General features: G+C 43.6%; 1 protein-coding gene across 2 annotated transcripts in view; it reads left to right on the top strand.

Annotated features, from left to right (window-relative positions):
* Positions 1–18,627, top strand: part of PDE4D (phosphodiesterase 4D) — a 224,249-nt gene that overhangs the window by 193,365 nt on the left and 12,257 nt on the right. For both annotated transcript variants that reach the window (XM_075541057.1, XM_075541058.1), the window contains 5 exons: positions 11,382–11,475; positions 12,772–12,944; positions 13,521–13,619; positions 14,456–14,620; positions 15,736–15,835. In XM_075541057.1, the coding sequence (XP_075397172.1) occupies positions 11,382–11,475; positions 12,772–12,944; positions 13,521–13,619; positions 14,456–14,620; positions 15,736–15,835 (631 nt within the window). The remainder of the gene's footprint in view (positions 1–11,381; positions 11,476–12,771; positions 12,945–13,520; positions 13,620–14,455; positions 14,621–15,735; positions 15,836–18,627) is intronic.

Below are 18,627 nucleotides of genomic sequence, written 5' to 3'. Positions count from 1 at the left end.
GCCCCCCTCATTCGACTGCCTGGCGGTTTTGAACTATAGATCTTGCAGTTAGCAGCCCAACGTGGAACCACTATACTCTCCCAGGACTCTTGTAATCTTGATAGTGTTAAAAAAAAAATACAGTCATACAAGGAAAACAGTCAACATATTTTTGATAGTTTTAACACATAATAAATACTAGCTTTTTTCCTTTTTACTCTGGATTTTAGGGAAATGTGACTTGGAGAATTATTAGAAATAGTATCTTGGAAGCCATAAAAGCCATCTGCGTGGTGTGTTTCCATCCAAATGGAAGTTCTAATTCACATGCTTGCGTCCCTGGCTGTTTAGGGAACGTGACAGCCCAAGCTGTAATTACTCCCGCTTAAGCGCTGATCACCGTTGCAAAGACCTGGGCGTTGCTTGTCTAAATGGCTGGGCATCTTAACTGCTGCTCTGTCCTTGTAGACGTCTGCTCGAAGATCCCCACAGACCCTGATCCGTGCTTCTCTTCGGAATAATGCAATGTCAAGAAGCGTGTAAAGGGCGCCTTTTGAAGTAGAATCGCTCAGTACAAGAAAGGATGCTTAAAATGACGTTCTGCCCATGACCTTGTAGAGGTGGGAATGGACGAAATCCGGGTGTGCTGACCATTGTTTATGGAGTGCGGCAGCAGTGCCCCTTTCTGCGTCTCAGTAGAAGGTTCTGTTAGACAGCTTCAAAGGCGCTTCCAGCTTGACACATTTTACAGAAACAAGGAATTGCAATGTGCTTGTTTATTCCGATCCACTTAGCATGCGATTAGCCTTTAATGTCTCACTGGGTATTAGGTTTACACTGCAGTGACGAGCAGAGTTGGTTTGTTTGTTGGCATCACTGTATTCTGTTGTTCTCTACGGCTTTCTGTTTCCCAGAGTAGAAATCATTATGCTCCCCCAGGCTGTGTACTCTTGTGGAGATTCAAAACCTCAGAAACCTCTACGGGCCAGTTCTGCACTGTCCTAGAGCAGTGGTTCTCAGCCTTCCTAATGCCTTGCCCCTTTAATACGACATTGTGTTGTGACCCCCCCCCCCAAACTTGATAACTGTAATTTTTCTACTGTTATGAATCGAGCGATTCCTGTGAAAGGGTGTTCGCTCCCTCCTCCCTGAGGGGTCACGACCCACAGGTTGAGAACCGCTGTCCTATAGGGTCTCTAGGAGGCGGGATGGACTTGAGGGCAGTGAGTTTGAAGCTATGGATCTTAAAGGATATAAAGAGTGAGAAATAGAGACTGATACACTGGTTGAGTAATATCAGAACAGTTCATGTCTATTTCCATTGAAATGTGAAGATCATTGAATTCATTAATTTTGAAAAACCATGTTTGCAAGCTTTTTGTGTGTTTGTATTAATTAGGGAATCACCAGAAGAAACATAAGGTGCACCTCACTTGATGAGCAAGCTGATATGCTAATACATACGTAAAAAGTGCAGTCGAATTTTACAGTCGTCCGAAAGGAGGAGGCCTGGAATTTGCAGGCCCAGGGGAAGAAGTACAATAAATGATGCCGGACTTTGGGAATTGCTGTCAATGACATGAAACAACATATATGAATTATTGAACGGAAAATGGATTTGATCTGTAAACCTTCACCGAATTCACAATAAAGCTTTTGTTTATTTTAAAAAGACGAGCCCAAGTATCAGAGCAATGTACATGACAGCTATCAGATCAGTCTCATGTTGTTTCAGCCTCAAGAAACCTCAAAAGCACCCCCCCCATTTTTCCTTCTTATTTTTGAATTGCTTTTCTTGGCAAAAGTGTAATTTAATATGATAAGATCCTTCCTAGTTTTTTCTAACATTTTATTAGGGACTCATACAACTCTTATCACAATCCATACATATGCATACATCAATTGTATAAAGCACATCTGTATATATTCTTTGCCCTAATCATTTTCAAAGCATTTGCTTTCCACTTAAGCCCTTTGCATCAGGTCCTTTTTCCCCCTCCCTCCCCGCTCCCCCCTCCCTCATAAGCCCTTGATAATTTGTAAATTATTATTTTGTCATATCTTGCCCTATGCAGCGTCTCCCTTCACCCCCTTTTCTGTTGTCCATCCCCCAGGGAGGAGGTCGCATGTAGATCCTTGTAATCAGTTCCCCTTTTCCAACCCACTCACCCTCTACCCTCCCAGTATCGCCCCTCACACCCCTGGTCCTGAAGGTATCATCCACCCTGGATTCCCTGTGCCTCCAGCTCCTCTCTGCACCAGTGTACAACCTCTGCTCTATCCAGACTTGCAAGGTAGAATTCGGATCATGTTAGTGGAGGGTGGGGGAGAGGAAGCATTTAGGAACTGGAGGAAAGCTGTATTCTTCATGGGTGCTATGTCGCACCCTGACTGACTCATCTCCTCCTCTAGACCCCTCTGGGAGGGGATCAAGAGCCTTCCTAGTTTAAAGAAAGCATTTCTTTTTAAAAAATGTGTTCCTCTTTGGGCATTAGTACATACGTCATTTCTTAGTTCAATCATGTCACTCAGTCTGTATTGTACACTCACAACCACACTCAGTTTCCAAACATTCTTTTTCTTCCTGGTCTCCTCCACATCGCGGCTTCCACGGAATGGCTGTCATCTGTGGATGCTGCTTTTCTCAGCACGAGAGCTGCCTTGAGTTGAGTGCAGATCTCGAGCATCGCTCTCCTGTCACTGCCGTTGAGTCGATTCCGGTGGGGCCAGACCTGTGGCACAGAGGAGAACTACCCCTGTGGATTTCATTCCCGAGACTGACACTTTGGTGGAGTCGAAAGCCTTATCTTTCTCCCACGCTGGTGGTTTCAAACTGCGGGCCTTATGGTTGGCAGTCCAACGTGTAATAACCACTTCTATCCACTCAGGCTCCCTCCCTGGCATCACTAGAGGGCAGTAAACACAAAGAGATGTATTGACTTTCCTTGAATTAAGGTTATTTTCAAAATCAGAGAAAGTGATACCTGTTGCAGGGTAAAGATCTATATATTTACGATTGAAATGATAGATTAGAAGTGAACTCGAGATGGTTATCACCCTGTAAGAATATTTTTTAAGCATTTAAAAGGCAGAATAAGTATCTTTAAAGCACAGGTCTGCTAAGGTTATCAGTTTTCATCTGCCCCACTTGACACTGCTGCTCGCCCAGAGGCAGCGTGAGCCCACTCGCAGTTCTGTGGAAGAGAGCGCCAGCAAACTCCGTCCGAGAAGGTTTCAGCCAGCGAGCGCAGATCACAGTCCTTGGGACACAGGGCTGCTAATAACAGCCACAACTGGGCCTAGGAATTCAAGGAGCATGTAGCAGGTGGATGTGAGTTTGTTAAGCTGAGCAACAGTGAGGACTTTTCCAGAGCATCCTTGGCGGTGCCAATGTGCTTGTCAGTCTGCAGCAACTCCCAGGACTTTGGGCTTCAGTAGAAAAATGTAAAATAAAAATAGAGCCAGTTGTTGTTAGGCGTCATCGAGCTGCTTCCAACTCAGTGACCCTTTAGGGCAGGCTAGAACTGGCCTTGGGGGTTTCCAAACTGCAACTCAGTAGAGAAAGCCCCATCTTTCTTCTGAGGAGCACTTCGTGGTTTCAAACTGCTGACCCCGTGGTTAGCAGCCCAACACATCCCCACAATACAATCCGAACTTAGTGTCTACAGACATTAGACTGCATACAGAACAGTGCCAGGAATATTATTTTGAACCTACTTTTTGGCACTGTAGCAGCTGGCCAGTAGTACAAATAAAGCCCTGTGGTAGGGCGGTCCAGTGAGCGCTGCACTGCTGGTCTTGTGTAAAGGGGACTTTGTAATGCCTATGTTAGTGGTCCTAGAAAAATTAGCAGTACAGAATATAAAGCTCTTAGTGCATCTAAATGAAAAGTCAGCCCCAGCCCCAGCACGTCAGTGAGCCTGCAGGACAGAGTTTAAGTGGCTTGGTCATAATAGCCTCCCTTCCTCTTCATGTTGAGTAGTGTCTGCACATTGTGTGACCATTGCCGGGGATGATTGAGCCGCGTGGCAGTAGAGTGCCGAGGGAGGACTAGAAACCGACCCCTGCCTCGGGCAGTAGGGAAGCCAGAGGAGGTCTGAGAAACCCTCCTTGCCATTTTGGCACAAGGTATGCCTCTGCTCTTGTTTTGTCCCAGCCCTCAGCATAGTGCCTGGCTGATGTTGCTGTTACTGGGTGCCACGGAGCCGATTTAGACTCGTAGCTACCCGAGGTGGTAAGCTTTATGGGTGCAGTTTGCCAGTTCTCTCTGCTACAGAGCCACTGGGTGGGTTGCGAGGGCCAACCTTGCAGTTAGCAGAGCTCTCTAGCTATTGCACTCCCTTGCCTGCTGTAGCGCAGGAAAACCCGCTGCTGATGGATCATCCACTCCGTTCCAACTCCCAGCCACCCTGCATCGGGTTTCCGACAGTGTCGATCTTTATGGGAGCTCACTGCCTCCTCTTTCTCCCATGTCTTTATTCCCAAGATCCATTATTGTCCTTTCTTAACTCTGTGCAGTCCTAAATCCGTTCTCTTCTGATCAAAGTCTATCCTGAAAGATGTGTACAAAACTGTGCCATCACTGTCCACTGACCCTCCCCTTCATGAGCTTTCAGATGCTATTTCTGTTTTTTCCCATCAGATTTATAATCAGTCACCCCACCCCCGCCCGCCCCAGATCCTTAACATCTGGAGCTCAGACACAGATAACAGTGGCAACAAAAGGTGCTCAGAGCAGCGTCGCCACAACCGATGAGACCAAGTGCCATGAGAAAGGCGTCCAGGATTGGGCTTCATAGATAGCCATGCTGTGCTTTCCAGGTTGGACAGGGAAAGCATGTGGGGGATATCTGTGTCACCAGGGAAGCCACTTCATTGAGAGAAAAAGGAAGGCATGCCCATGTCTGGTTGCCATTACAGAGCAGATTTCATTTGCAGGCAGAGCAGCAAGACTAGAGAGAAGAGATGATTAAAATGCGCAGTAGTGGCTCCGGAATGATAGGCCATCCTTGTCTAAAATTCAGCTACAAGATTTTCCCGAGCTTTTCGTGGCCCTCATTCATCACGAGGAAGAGGGGAATCCCATTCATATTTCCATGCGACAGCTTTGCAGCTGGAGGATACCATTATTAAATGGCTTTTTACCCATCCTTCCCTCACCGACCCCCTCCCCCCCCCATCCCCAGGTGATCCTCCCCCTTGCCACCCAATCGAAAGGCAGCCTGGCTGAAGCCACACCCCTGCCCCTCCTGGCTGAGGGATGGCATGCTATTGGTGCATATAGTTGCGGTTCTTTGGGAGGCGTTTCTTGTCACTGTACGCGGCTTTCCTGCAGTTCCTTATTTGGTAGCTTTTGTCAGAACTAGTCTTTCTTGCAGCCAAGCATCTTGACATACATTATTCATTAAGCCCTGGAGCTCCGCGAGAGGAAGATGCAGACCCTTAGATTTTTAGATAGTTCTTTATCCCATGCATTCTCTTTATTCCGACTTGTTGTTCAATCTGCTTCCCTTCTGGAGTTCTGCAAATGGCATGTATCCCATGGGAAGACTGCTGGATGGTGTCTAATGCGAGGCTTCCTTCTATCCACCTAATTACCCCAACCTTGCAAGTCTCTCACGCACCGGGGCTTGTGGCGATTGCTCAAGTCTCGAGGTTTTGAAGATAGACGTATTTTAGCGCTTATTATCTCTCTCTATCAATCCATCAAACATGCCTGAAGTAAACTATTTACTGTCAGTGTCTTGGGGCTACATAAAGGTAAGGTTTCTTTTAGCTTTCAAAACTCATGATTTGTAGATTGTGTAACTGATCGTGTTGATGCTTTCTACTGGAGGCTTATGCTTTAAAGCCGTTTTATTTCTTCCCCTTAGACACGAGTGAGGAAGGAAAGGATGTGATTGTAGTGGTCAAGATGAGGAAGATTACATAAGTTGTTGGATGTAACTTGCCTGTTTAAACAGCTTTTTTTTTTCCCCAGTAGGCAATCAGTAGTTGTTGTTTTTATTCCCTTCGTTTGTCATGAGTTATTTCAGCTATCATTTAAAATCTCAAGGTAATTAAAGAGCTTCATTGGAAAATAAATTCTTGGGCCAAATGACATGTTGCCTTATGGATCCTAGGTAGTAGGTAGTATTCAAGATAATACAGAATTTGTGTCTCTTGGGGAAAAGCCTATACTAATTTAACTTGATAAACGAGTATATCTTTTCTACTTTTGGATCTCACTCTTTAGATACTGATAGTGGCTTTTTGAATGTCACATTGCTGCAATGAAAACCTGTCTGTGTGAAAATGGGAAGAAATGATGAGTTTGTATGATACATTTGCTTTTGTTAATCTCAGGCAACAAAGGAACATACTAACTTCAGTAGCGTTATAATTTTTACTGGACAGGGTTTTTGCATGTTCCATGGTGGTACCTGGCGAGCTTATCTCCATAACAGAATCAAGAGATAAAAAGACCTCATTCCATCCCGAAGGAAGCATCCTTTCAGAAATTGAAGTCAATGCCTATTTAAGCCAATCATAAGCCTTATTTTTTAAGATTCATTGTCCATTATTTTAATGGCCCTGAAATTGGAATGCTTTTTTCTTTTGTTTTGTTTCATTTTATGCTCTAATGCCTCCATTGCTGCTAGCTTGGCTTGAATTCTAAGAAAATATGTTATTTCAGGTGTAGTTGCCCAGTGAGTCTTGCCCCTCACGCTCAGTTCAAGATGGGCTAGATCTCGTAAACTGCTTTGGAAATAGGTAGCCTTTTTCACTGGAATGTTACTAACCACTTCTTGGCTTAGAATAAAATTTAAGAAATTTAGAAAAGTAATAGTGTAGAAGTAGTAGAGTGATACATATAGAAAACTAATAACAGAGCCTGTAACCTCCCTCCAGAATCAACGCTTAGCTGTTACTCAGCTCATATTTGGCACATTTTTAAAAGGGCTTCACATTTGTATGATAATTCTGAATAATATTCAAGTAATCTAAAGACAGAATTCCACTGCTTTAGAAGCATGTTGTGGGGAATGTTTTCCAGACAGCTTTGCTTGCTTTTTAATACTGTGCCTTGATCTATTTGGTTTTACATGGGGCTTTGAAGAATGAATATATTTTTATATGGCCAAGCCAGGGTTTATTTTAAATAGCTGATAATGTGCTTCATGCAGTGCATGATTCACAGAGCATCAAATTCACATTTTTAAAGCAAATATTAGGAAGCAGTAAACATTTTCCCAGTGTTTGCTGTACCTCCCCTTCTTAATCATAAAAGAAGTCATGTAATGTCCCCAGTAGCAGGCTGGGGCATGAATGCAAACATACAGGGGATCGCAGTTAAGAATATTTTAATTTTCTTGTCTTGCTTGTATTGGCCTCTTTAACAATCCTAAATGCAAGATAAAACTTTGCTTTTTAAATTTAGTGTAAAAAGCAAACTACAGTGTCCAAGCGCACCTGCATCTTCACTTGCCTAATGATGCACACAAACGTGCCTGCGCAAACGAGAACAAAGGGTTCGCTCAGAAATCCCTGCTCCCCCACCCTTGTTGCAACCATGTTTCTATATATTGTTCTCAGATTATTTCGATGAAAAGAAAAATATATCACTGGAAAATAGATAGAAGCCCCTCTTTTTAAAATATGACATCCTCAGCTCAGTTTCCTGCCATTTGCAAACCAGGTCTTTTGAAAGGCGGTTCTGCATTGATTTCTAAATCTGCTGAGGATCGTAACTATCCTAGGAAGACTACATCTTGCTGTCTTCTCTAATTGAACCCCATCCCTTGTGGTGTTTTTTATGTCGTTATCCTAAATATGTTGCTAAACCCACTTATGTATCAGGATGACTGTTGAATGGTGTAGTACATTGTATCTAGTAGCTCCGGCTCAGCACACCGAAACCATTTGTTGGGTGAGCTCCTAGCTGAGAGAGCTCCGGTGGTCATTTTCGTGGTTCTTAATTTGGCTTCCCAAGACTGAAAGTTTGATATCAATCTCAAGGAAGGAAAACCATTTAAATTGCTTTCAGTAAGTGACCTTACAGTGTAACTTAATTGACTCTTGGAAAATCATGTCTTCAGGAAATCCTCTGTGTTCTCTCCCTGGAGAAGATAGTGGGTGACAGAAAACATTGGCTTTCTGGCTGTGTGAAAAGGAAGCGCTGGCTTCTTTGGAGCACCCTGATGGGGGAATCTTTAAAGGATTGAAGATTCCTCCAGCCCCTGTCTTGTTTCTTAACCAAAGGCAGGAGAGTATCTGAAAAGAGAGGCATAGATATAGTTGTCAGTGGGATATGCAATCTCTCATCCAGCCTACACAATCATTGCACTCTCTTCATTGTCATAGGTTGCCTGAGTGGTCTATAAAGCTGCCTTATTTTGATGAATTCTATAAACAAAACTTCCTGGAAGATGAAACTTCACGCTTTGTAAGCTCTCAGACGAATCCATTAATGGGTGTAGCCTATCCGCAAGTAGCATGTACTTTTTTTCTGCTTGGGCCTATGACAGCATCCCTTAAAACTGGTCCCTTGTAAGTCAGAAGGTGATCTTTTGGAGAAAAAAAAAGTGGCTCCCAGAAAGCTTGCATCGTTGGTTAGCCACGTTAGGGAGAAGTACGTGAAGGTCTATTGGGCCATGTTTTGTCCTGTAGAGCTCTAAGGGGGCAGAGGAATGTCTGAAAGCTTTGTCTGCCTTGCTTGTTACAGAAAAGGACTTTGTGTTTGACCAGGCAGTTCTTAATAGCAGCATTTAACTCACAGCATGGATGATTTCAGGGACAGGAGAGATTAGCTGTTGAGAGATGTTGAGTATAAGTTTAGCAGATTCTCATTTTTCCAAGGGTGAATTGAATATGTTAAGCCAAAACCTTACTCACCTTTAGATATAATAGTTTCTTCCTTGGGTGGGTGGGGTGGTTTTCTAAATGTGAGCCACCAGGCATTTTTTATTCAGAACTTTGGTCCAGCCCTTCACACAGGTGTCTTTTAGAAGTTAAAACAAAATCATCAGAAAAGGCCCAGACATCACGGACAGAGTGCTGGTAAAGGAGCTGAAACAACGAAAGAGCCCAAGTAATTGTGAGCACTTAATATGTGTTGGGCTAACATGAGACACATTGTATTAGTGTGGATACTTAGTTCATAGCCTCTCATCATCCCAAGGGGAGGGGGGAACTTCTGTAAAAGATGTGCAGATGGATTTTAAAGCGTGAGTGTCTTCATGCCCATATGCTTAAATGGCTGGTCCCAGGTCTTCTCCCCCTCTTTGGATTATAGTGAGTAATGCTAAGTTAGCACAAACCACAATTCATCTTTTTTTGTATGCTACACAATACCAATTAGAAGAATGTGGGGAAAGGAGAAGCGAAGGAAACACAGCTAATAAAATGATCAGTTATTGAATTATGGGTATAAGAGATTTATGCCTCATTTTTGTGTTTGTTTTTCCTATAGAGGTTACTAAATGTTCAAGTTCTTGTAACATATCAGCCAATAAAATGAACTTTGTGTACTTGTAGGCCTGAGATTAAACACCCTAAACCAAAACCAAACCGAACCCACTGCCACTGAATCGATTCAGACTCACAGTGGCCCTGCAGGACAAGGACAGTGCTCCGGACACTTCCCAAGGCTACATCTTTATAAGAGCAGAACTCTCTCTTTCTCCTGCAGGTGACTAGTGGGTTTGAACTGCAGACTGTACTGTTAACAGCCCATTGTTGAACACGTTGCCCACACCTGGGCTCCTTACTCCCAATGTCACGGAGTCAGTTCCAACACATAGCAGCCTGATGTAGGATTTCCGAGGCTGTAAATCTGTACAGAGATAAGCCACATCTTCCGGCTTCGGAGTTGGAGTGACTGGTGGGTTTGAACTGTGGGTCTTGCTCGCCGCAGTCCAATGCTTACCCCTCAGCACCACCATGATTCCTTTAGAATCCGTCAGTTAACGAGCAGAAGAATGTGTGCTGGTCCTGCACAGGCCGTCGGTGTTAAAGGCATGAGATGCTAACGTTCATTTCTTGATGTACCCAGTGGTCCCCTGACGTGTTGTCATGGGTCTCTTACCGCGTTCTGTGGTGATAGTTAAATTCTCACTCTGAGTCTAGATGGGCCGTGAGGCTGACTTCAGTGATGTGGCAGGTGTCATTGAGTCAGACCACCCTGCGATTCACTCTGCAGAGATACAAGATTGTCTTTTGGTGCTAAATAAACCAATTAAATAGTTAGAACCCCATTTCAAACATTACTGAACAGTAAACGGATTACACCCCAAAAGGGTGAAGTAAGAATCAATGAGGGAATTCAAATTTTGATGAAGCTTACTGTATCCATTTTCAAAGACACTCATTGTGTATTAATTAGGACAGAGTGTGTTTGACGGCTATTTGAGGAATTATGTAGTAGCAGTTACTGCATACATTGAGAAAATATTAAGGGCAATCCTAAGGTATATTAAAAGGTCCAGTAAACTTTTTTAAAAATCAAAGGAAGACACCCTAAGAAGCAGTGTGTCTGGGGAGGCCCAAGACCTACTTAATACTGTGGTTTGGGAATACCCAGTAGAGGTTGGAGGTTCAGTCCTGTGTTGCCTTGTGCTTAAATAGGCACCATTTCAATCGACGTCAGTCAACAGAATGAACCGTGAACTGGTGGGGTGTTGGAAGTTGACCAGTTATGGACTTGGGGAAGTGGCTTGGGAAATTCGGTAGTCATACAAAAAAACAGTCAATCTTTAAAAAGCAAAACAAAAAAAAACAAAAAAAACCCAACCTTACACTCTATTCAAAAAGCAAACACGAGAAAGGAACCATATATGGTGTCTCTCCACACACTTACTTCTCCAGAGTTCTAGAAGAACACTCCGATCAAATGTACTCTGTTTCGCGTTGGCGTGAAAGACGACATTTTAACCCCTCACCAGGTCCACAGTTCCTATGTGCTCATGCGAAATGACTTTGTGCAAACAGACCACGTTCTCGTGTATGGCAGCACCTGTGTGTCCCCGGAAGTTAGGTTCTTTGTGTGCCTTTGAATTCTAGCAGGGCATCTTAATTTCACGTTCCCCCTTTCCCCTTAGTGAAATGGTTTTGGGTGGCTAAATGTGCCGTTCAGTTTGGAGGTCACTAGACAAATGTGTCGCTACTCCGACGTGACCACATTAAAATTGTTTTCCTTTACGGTAGCCATGTTGTAAGGCATCTGCTAGCCACCTGTGCGGCTGGCTAGGAGGCAACACTCCGGTCAGGGTAGGTTCTAAACCTTTTCCATCACCGCTGAAAACTCTGTTGCATGATGCTGGCCTCAACTCTGAGGGTAATGTGTAAATGGCTTGTGTTGATTTTTCTAGGTCTGAGAGTATGTTTATGTAATGTCATTTAAAGTTTTCTTTCTTCCTTTCCAGTTCAAAAGGATGCTTAATCGGGAGCTCACCCATCTCTCTGAAATGAGTCGGTCTGGAAATCAAGTCTCCGAGTACATATCAAACACATTCTTAGGTGAGAATGATAATGGGCATTTTTAACTGTGTCTTTTAAGTTTGTTTTCCGAGGGAGTGTCAGCACCGACTTACTTTGAAACCAAGAAAGCTTTAGCAATTGCATTTGGTTTTCATCTGTCTTACTACTAATTTGAGCCTCTAAGCCTTAGAAGCTAAGATAACATTTTAAAGCATCTTTCACATCTGTTCAGCTTCAGGGAATCTATGAATTAAATTCTATTATTACCAGGGCTCTCAAAGTAGTAGACTCTAAAAATATATCTTGCACCAAGATCTCTGCATGGAGTCAGAAAAATGCTTGTTAAATGGCAAGTCTTCCTTACCGGTCAACCTAATTTGACTGTCGTGGACACCAAGCCCGTTAATGAGCCAGTGAGGCTCACCGACCACACCACTGTTGATCATGAAATGTGGTTACAGCTCAGTGTGGGGTCCTAGAACCTCCTCGTCCACAGGAATAACCTATAATGAACAAAACCAGTAACTTGAATGGATCCTGGACTCCATTCACATTCAAGTACAACCTCTGTACTATCAAATTAGCACACTCACCAAGCAGACCTCTATTAATACATACCTACATGCACAACGATCAGCTGGCTGCCTGGAATTGTGGCTGTACAGAGGCATCTTATGTCTCTCCTTAGAAAAATCACAATTCGTGCACATGCATAGCAGTTAATATCAGAAATTCTCTGTCCCACAAAAACCTTGCAACATCATACACCCCATCTCAGTATAGCACAGGACATACAAGAGCAGCAGAAATGAAGGAACTTGAGTCATCCTCAAGCGCTGCTCCTGCTGCTGCAACCGCAGGCTGACCCACTTTGCGAAGCTGTTAGACTGCCACACTGTCGTTTTTAGGATGCGTGGTGTGCCGACGCCACCATACTGAAATGAGCAATTGTAACTGGGGTCCTTCCTTGCAAGGGTCATTTTCAAGCCACTAAGTAGATTTCAAATAGGAATGGAGTTGATGACCAGTGGAAACGGTGCGATTTGAACAATACAATTATCAGGGCGTCCTTGCTATCAATAAAGTGACCACTGATTATTACACTCAATGTCAGCCGGCAGCTCTGCAGCCAGAGGTACTTGTAACAGTTGTGTTCAGAGCTACCAAGTGAAGTGCGTATCGAACCGTGAATACCCAACTTTTCTCCAACGCGCTTACCATGGAAGCATTTCATAGTCTCTACTGTGATCACTGGAACCGGGTCCCTTGTGTCTGTTATGACGTAAAAAAATACGAGTCAATAATTAATGTATAAAATGCCCTCAATTTCTTCAGATAAACAGCATGAGGTGGAAATCCCTTCCCCAACTCAAAAGGAGAAAGAGAAAAAGAAAAGGCCGATGTCGCAGATCAGCGGCGTCAAGAAGCTGATGCACAGCTCCAGTCTGACAAACTCCAGTATCCCGAGGTTTGGAGTGAAAACCGAGCAGGAAGACGTCCTGGCCAAGGTACCGTGACGGCAGGGACCTTGCCGGAATGAAGGGATTCGGAGTCTTTCTTGTACTCATAAAGAGCAAATACATACGTGGGTGTGTCTTGTGTCTTTGAGCGTGCTCTACACAGCTCTCTCTAAATTATTTGTGCTTCATTAGCATGTGGATTAGGTAGGTGGTTGGTATGCTCTTTGCTTTTGACCTCTACATTTTAGTCTTTGAACTTAAAAGAGTTAGAAGTCAGCTCAAGATAGACAATGAAAAAGAAAGGAGGGGAAAAAGAGTTAAGGACTCTTCTGTATTCTTCTCTCTCATTTTTGGAGAATTAAATTAGCTTTAATGAGAATTTGATCAGTGAAGAAATGCTTTGAGATTAAGATCCACAGTATGTAAATACTGTGTTAGCAATGTCATAAGGTTAAGAAGTGCTATTCAGTTTTCAGTACATTTAAATGAACTTGCACAGTCTTTGCCTGTATCGATACTGTTTCAGCCACAGCATTTAGTGATTGAAAAAATGGATATCTTTATGTAAAATCAGTAATTTTTGCACTGATTGGCTTACTTTGTGATCTCTTTCTGTAATTCCAGGAACTAGAAGATGTGAACAAATGGGGTCTTCATGTTTTCCGAATAGCAGAGCTGTCTGGGAGCCGGCCTCTGACTGTTATCATGCACACCATTTTTCAGGTGAGCCTGGTCAAGTGCTGACCCACTTCTTCTAGTTGGACACTCAATGTCTAGTCTTGGGAGGATGTACATAGGTTTAACCTCATTCTTTATGCATCCTCTGAGGCTTCTTATTTGCCCCATTACCTGGGAACAAGTAAGGGTACAGAAAGATAGAGTGTACGACATAAGTAAATCCATTTTGTTTTTCCATTTAAGAAAAATATGTCACACGGGGAGATTGAAACAATGACTGAAAATGATGGGTGGAAGATAACATGGGACCCTGAAGAGCTCAGATAATAGAATGCTATTAAGTCCCCTGTTAACTAAACCTTTAAGCATAATTTTCAGTTGCGCTTTATCGACTACTGATAGCTTTTCCATGTCTGCTTCTCCTTTGAACCGGCACGCTTTGTCCCCAGCCAGCAGTTGGGGTCTCCATGAGAAGGGGAAGCTCTAGTTAACTGGGGACCCGAATGGCAGACTCCAAACCTCGCAGGGGTGCGTTTCAGCCCGTGGGCTCCAGCGGTTGACCATGCCTGGACTGAAGCGACCTCATGCTATTTGGAACATGGGAGCTGTGACCCTTTGCAGCTCATTCCCAACCCTGTACATTTTGAGTAAAGTCCACTTCAGCTCTGTAGTGGAATTTTGTTCTGTCCCTGAAGTCCCTCTATCTTCCATTGGTTTCCATGTTTCTCACTGGCTTTGTGAAGGATCCATTTTCGTCATCTATAGGCAATACCAGGATGTAATGTGTTCATTAACGCTCTGTGGGAATTGTTTCATAGCTCTCTATATGTATGTGTGTATCTGTAAAGATAGGAGTGTAAAGAGGATTTCTTTTTCTGCAGGAGCGGGATTTGTTGAAAACATTTAAAATTCCAGTAGATACTTTAATTACCTACCTTATGACTCTCGAAGACCATTACCACGCTGACGTGGCCTATCACAACAACATCCACGCTGCCGACGTCGTTCAGTCTACTCATGTGCTGCTGTCGACACCTGCTTTGGAGGTAAAGCGATTGTCTACACCTCAGGACCTGTAACTTGCCACTTCTGTTCTCAACTTTCAAAGTTTTAAAAGAAAGTGTATGCAGAGACTAGTTGAGCTCTAGGGGGAAACTGTGTTGCTGTGGGTAAAAGATGGGTCTGGCCTATGAAAGTGACCCAGAGTTTAGGGCTTCATCTGCCCACGGTACTGCGGCTTTGAAATGATCTAGTGAACATTTCACGAAAAGATGTCTGACTAACGTATTTCTTTGAAATATGTACTCTGCTAGCTTTTATATTGATAGTTCAAAGGGTGACTATTTTATAAAATATCTCTAAGCAATGCCTTGATTTTTTTTTAGCCTAGAATTTACTAGAAGGAAATGCTTCCTTTAATTTTTTAATCAAATCCTAAGAAGTTATTCCATTCAATCTTTACTAAGCAATTCGGTTTGCATAACTGCTTTGGGAAAGCAGTTTCTCTTGCAAATATATTTTGCAGTTGAGATGGTTTTCATTATTAACTGTTGTTCATACCGTATAGCTTGGATCAATAGTCTTGAACTAGAATGGATTCCAGCCCACTAGTCTCCAGGAGACAATTATCAGTGTCTAGAGATAGGTCCCAACTAGACTACTGGCACATACCGGACACAGACCAGGGTTGCTGCTAAGCATTCTATAACGCAAAGAGCAGCCTCCCCAACAAGTGATTTTCTGGCCCAAGTTTTCAGAGATACTGAGGTTTCATCCTGGTTTGGATAAAAGGGGGGAAAATTCGCTGCTCATGTCCTGTGTTTTCAGAAGATTCTTAAATACCTCAAATATTTGTATAACAAACTGTTTCTTCAAAGAATTTCAGACTCTCCTTTTCTAATAGCCTTTAATATATAACCAATGGGAAAGGTTTACTCACGAGATATAATAACAACACATGACAGGTTTTCTTTCAAGATGGCACTTAAAAAGGCATGGGTGTTTCTTTACCTAAAACCTTTCTTACACGCCATAATATATTTTGAAGTTTCAGTTCGCTTAGTTTCCCATTCAGTATAGGTTTATTCATTGTATTATAGGTTTTTTATTTGTTGTATTATAGATTATTAATGCCACCCATATTGTCTGTCTGCTTTTCCAGGCTGTGTTTACAGATTTGGAGATTCTTGCAGCAATTTTCGCCAGTGCAATACATGATGTAGACCATCCTGGGGTCTCAAATCAGTTTCTGATCAATACAAGTAAGTGCAGCCGATGTGCTTACTTATTTATGTTGAAGAAATTCTTCATACATTTTTGAATGACTGAGAGGGATTTCATAACCGTGGATGTTTCTTCATTCTGTTATCAGCTATAATCATTTGAGATGGGGGTGGGGCACCTGAGTTCTAGCGCTGCTGTAATACATGAGTGTATTGATCGAGTAGGGTAATCAAAATGAAAGTATGGAAAGATTTGGATATTGTCTCCAAACCGCTAAATGAAACAAAGAGAAGCTTAAGGGAATCCATGTGAAACTGTCTTCATGTGATAGACCTCGGCCTTTGATCCTGGTCACAAGCTGTGACTTCTTCCTGTCCTGCCACCAAGCCCTACCCAGGAGTTTCCTTTGTAAATCTCCTAATGAGGCAGCAGGAGCATCTCTTCTGGTTTATTATCTTTCAACCTTGAACTCGTTTTCTTCATCCACCTCCCCCCACCAGTGACATTTCATCCCATAAGACGTCATCTGCACTGGCTTTGGAAGAATACGGGAGGCCAGTTCACCTCATGGCCATGGAGTGCATTCTGACTCATAGCGGAATGGACTTCATGAGCGTGTCACGCTGCCCCTGTGGGTTTCCAAGGTTATAGCTCTACGGGAGTAGAAAGCTTCTGTCTTTCTCGAACTGACTGGTGGTTTCAAGCTGCTAACCTGGTGGTTAGCAGTCCAACACGTAGCCCACTAGGCCACCAGATTTCTTTAAGGCCGTGGCTCTCAACCTTCCTAATGCTGTGGCCCTTTAATACAGTTCCTCATGTTGTGGTGACTCCCCAAAACCATAAAATTATTTTCGTTGCTACTTCAAACTGTAATTTTGCTACTGTTGTGAATCGGGCGACCCCTGTGAAAGGGTCGTGTGGCCCACAGGTTGAGAACCGCTGCCTTAAGAGATGCTAAGGACTGCCTAATTTGAGGCGTCTCTGGCGCACGGCTATTCAGAGGGCCTCTGCAGGGAATGTTTAGATTAGCTTCTGCACACGATTTTAAATAAATTGCTCCTATTGGAGACTGGGATTTTCAAACCCCTTTCATAGAGACAAACTAAGATGCCGAGTTATTAAAAAAGCTTTCTAATGTCAAGTAAGAGTTTGTCCCCCCCCCCCTTTTTTTTTTTTTTGCCTTGGATGCTAGCCTTCTGCCCCAGAGCATTCCAAGCTACATTAATAACTTGTACGTGGCTGGACTTAAAGGGAGAATTTCAATATAGCCCTGCTCCCTTCTGAATTGCACTCAGACTTAAAGGTTGATTCAGATCTATTTTTACATCTTGTAAGAGCCTCCAGACTACCCTGTATCAGAACGCACCTCAGTGAGTCAGTCACTCATGTATAGAGGAGAGTTTCCTGAGACGCGCGGAGAATAATCAAGTATGTTTAGTAGTTTAGTTTATGACCTGATCTATCCAGAGTTACACAGATAACTTTTCATATTTCCACTACCTTATGAGAACCTACAGTGGGGTCCTTGCAAGCGTCGTCAGAGCATTTTCCTCCCTCTGATCACACACAGTGCTCTGTGATCTCAGCGCTCTGTGATCTCAGGGCAGCTGCGTGGGTTTATACGGTATCAGTGTCCCGAGTTGAACAAGGAGCTCTCGAAATACATTATATGCTGGCACTATGATTCGCCTATGAATATGTCTTTGTACGGCTCTAGTTTTATTCTATGAATTTATTTTACCAAACAATAATTCAATATTACTCTTAAGAAAAAATATGTTTCCCCCTCACTTTAAGTGAACACCAGAAATTTAGATGGGTGTGGTTTGCTTGTATCCTATTATAAAAGTTTGGTGTGTTCCCTTAGGATCGCATTCAAAGTAAGGAATCAACTAGAGAGTCAAATTAGGAAATCAATTAGAGAGTCGGTGGCAGCAACTGTGAGCAAAGGCACTGTGTTCTAAGTCGTGTGCTCGGTTTCTTAAGGAAGGTGAAGACCAGCAGTGAACGGGTCATCCTGTGAGTGTCTCGGGACAGCGGCCCGAGCGTGGCCTGTGGAGCAGCGTGGTGGGAATTTAGGCCAAATGGAAGGGCCTTGACGCTGCAGGTGGTTTGGATGGCCTCCAAGGTCACAGAGCCCCTGAGCTAGAGAATGAAGAAGCCTAGAGGGTAACTATAGAAACACGGGCGGAAGCAGCCACAGATCATCTATCTCTTGAAGGCCGTTTTGCTGCTGACCTGCCGTGGGGGGAAAGAGAGCGAAGCCTGCCGTGGGCCGTTTCTTTGTCATCTTGTGATGCTAGGCGCCCACCACCCTCTGTGGATTCGGGCTACACAGGGGAGTCGCGTCTCCACACTGACTTCGGAGAGCTTTTGTCGATGTTGAGGGTGGGCTCTGATGAGGTGGGGGATTCCTGAGAGGAGGGATCAGCATCAGCACTTGATAGTGTACAGGATCGGAGGGTCATTGGAGGGTCATCCAGACACTCGTCAGAATCATCTCGTTGACTGAGCCTTTGGCTAGATCACGCCAGTACTGCATCACGGCCCAGAAGAGCTTCCGTTGCCATCAACAGACGCTTCCACGTCATAGGATGGGTGCCACAAGGGAATCCTTCGACGACCTGTGAACTTGTAATAAGTGTCTGTCTACTCACCAAAGTAGCTTCATCAAAAACAGTGTCTAGGAGCTATGTTATGCCAGTTAACTTTGGCCCCTCCAGACTCTGGGCCAGAGCCCCTAGATTAAGGGATTCATTCCCTCAAGGTGTTAATGACTAAGCAGTTTTCCCAGTTGTACCCTCTTGTATGCTCTGCTACACTCGTGAAC

The sequence above is a fragment of the Tenrec ecaudatus genome, chromosome 2, assembly GCF_050624435.1.
Source record: "Tenrec ecaudatus isolate mTenEca1 chromosome 2, mTenEca1.hap1, whole genome shotgun sequence".
Lineage (NCBI taxonomy): Eukaryota > Metazoa > Chordata > Mammalia > Afrosoricida > Tenrecidae > Tenrec > Tenrec ecaudatus.
This window is presented reverse-complemented; position numbering and strand designations above follow the sequence as displayed.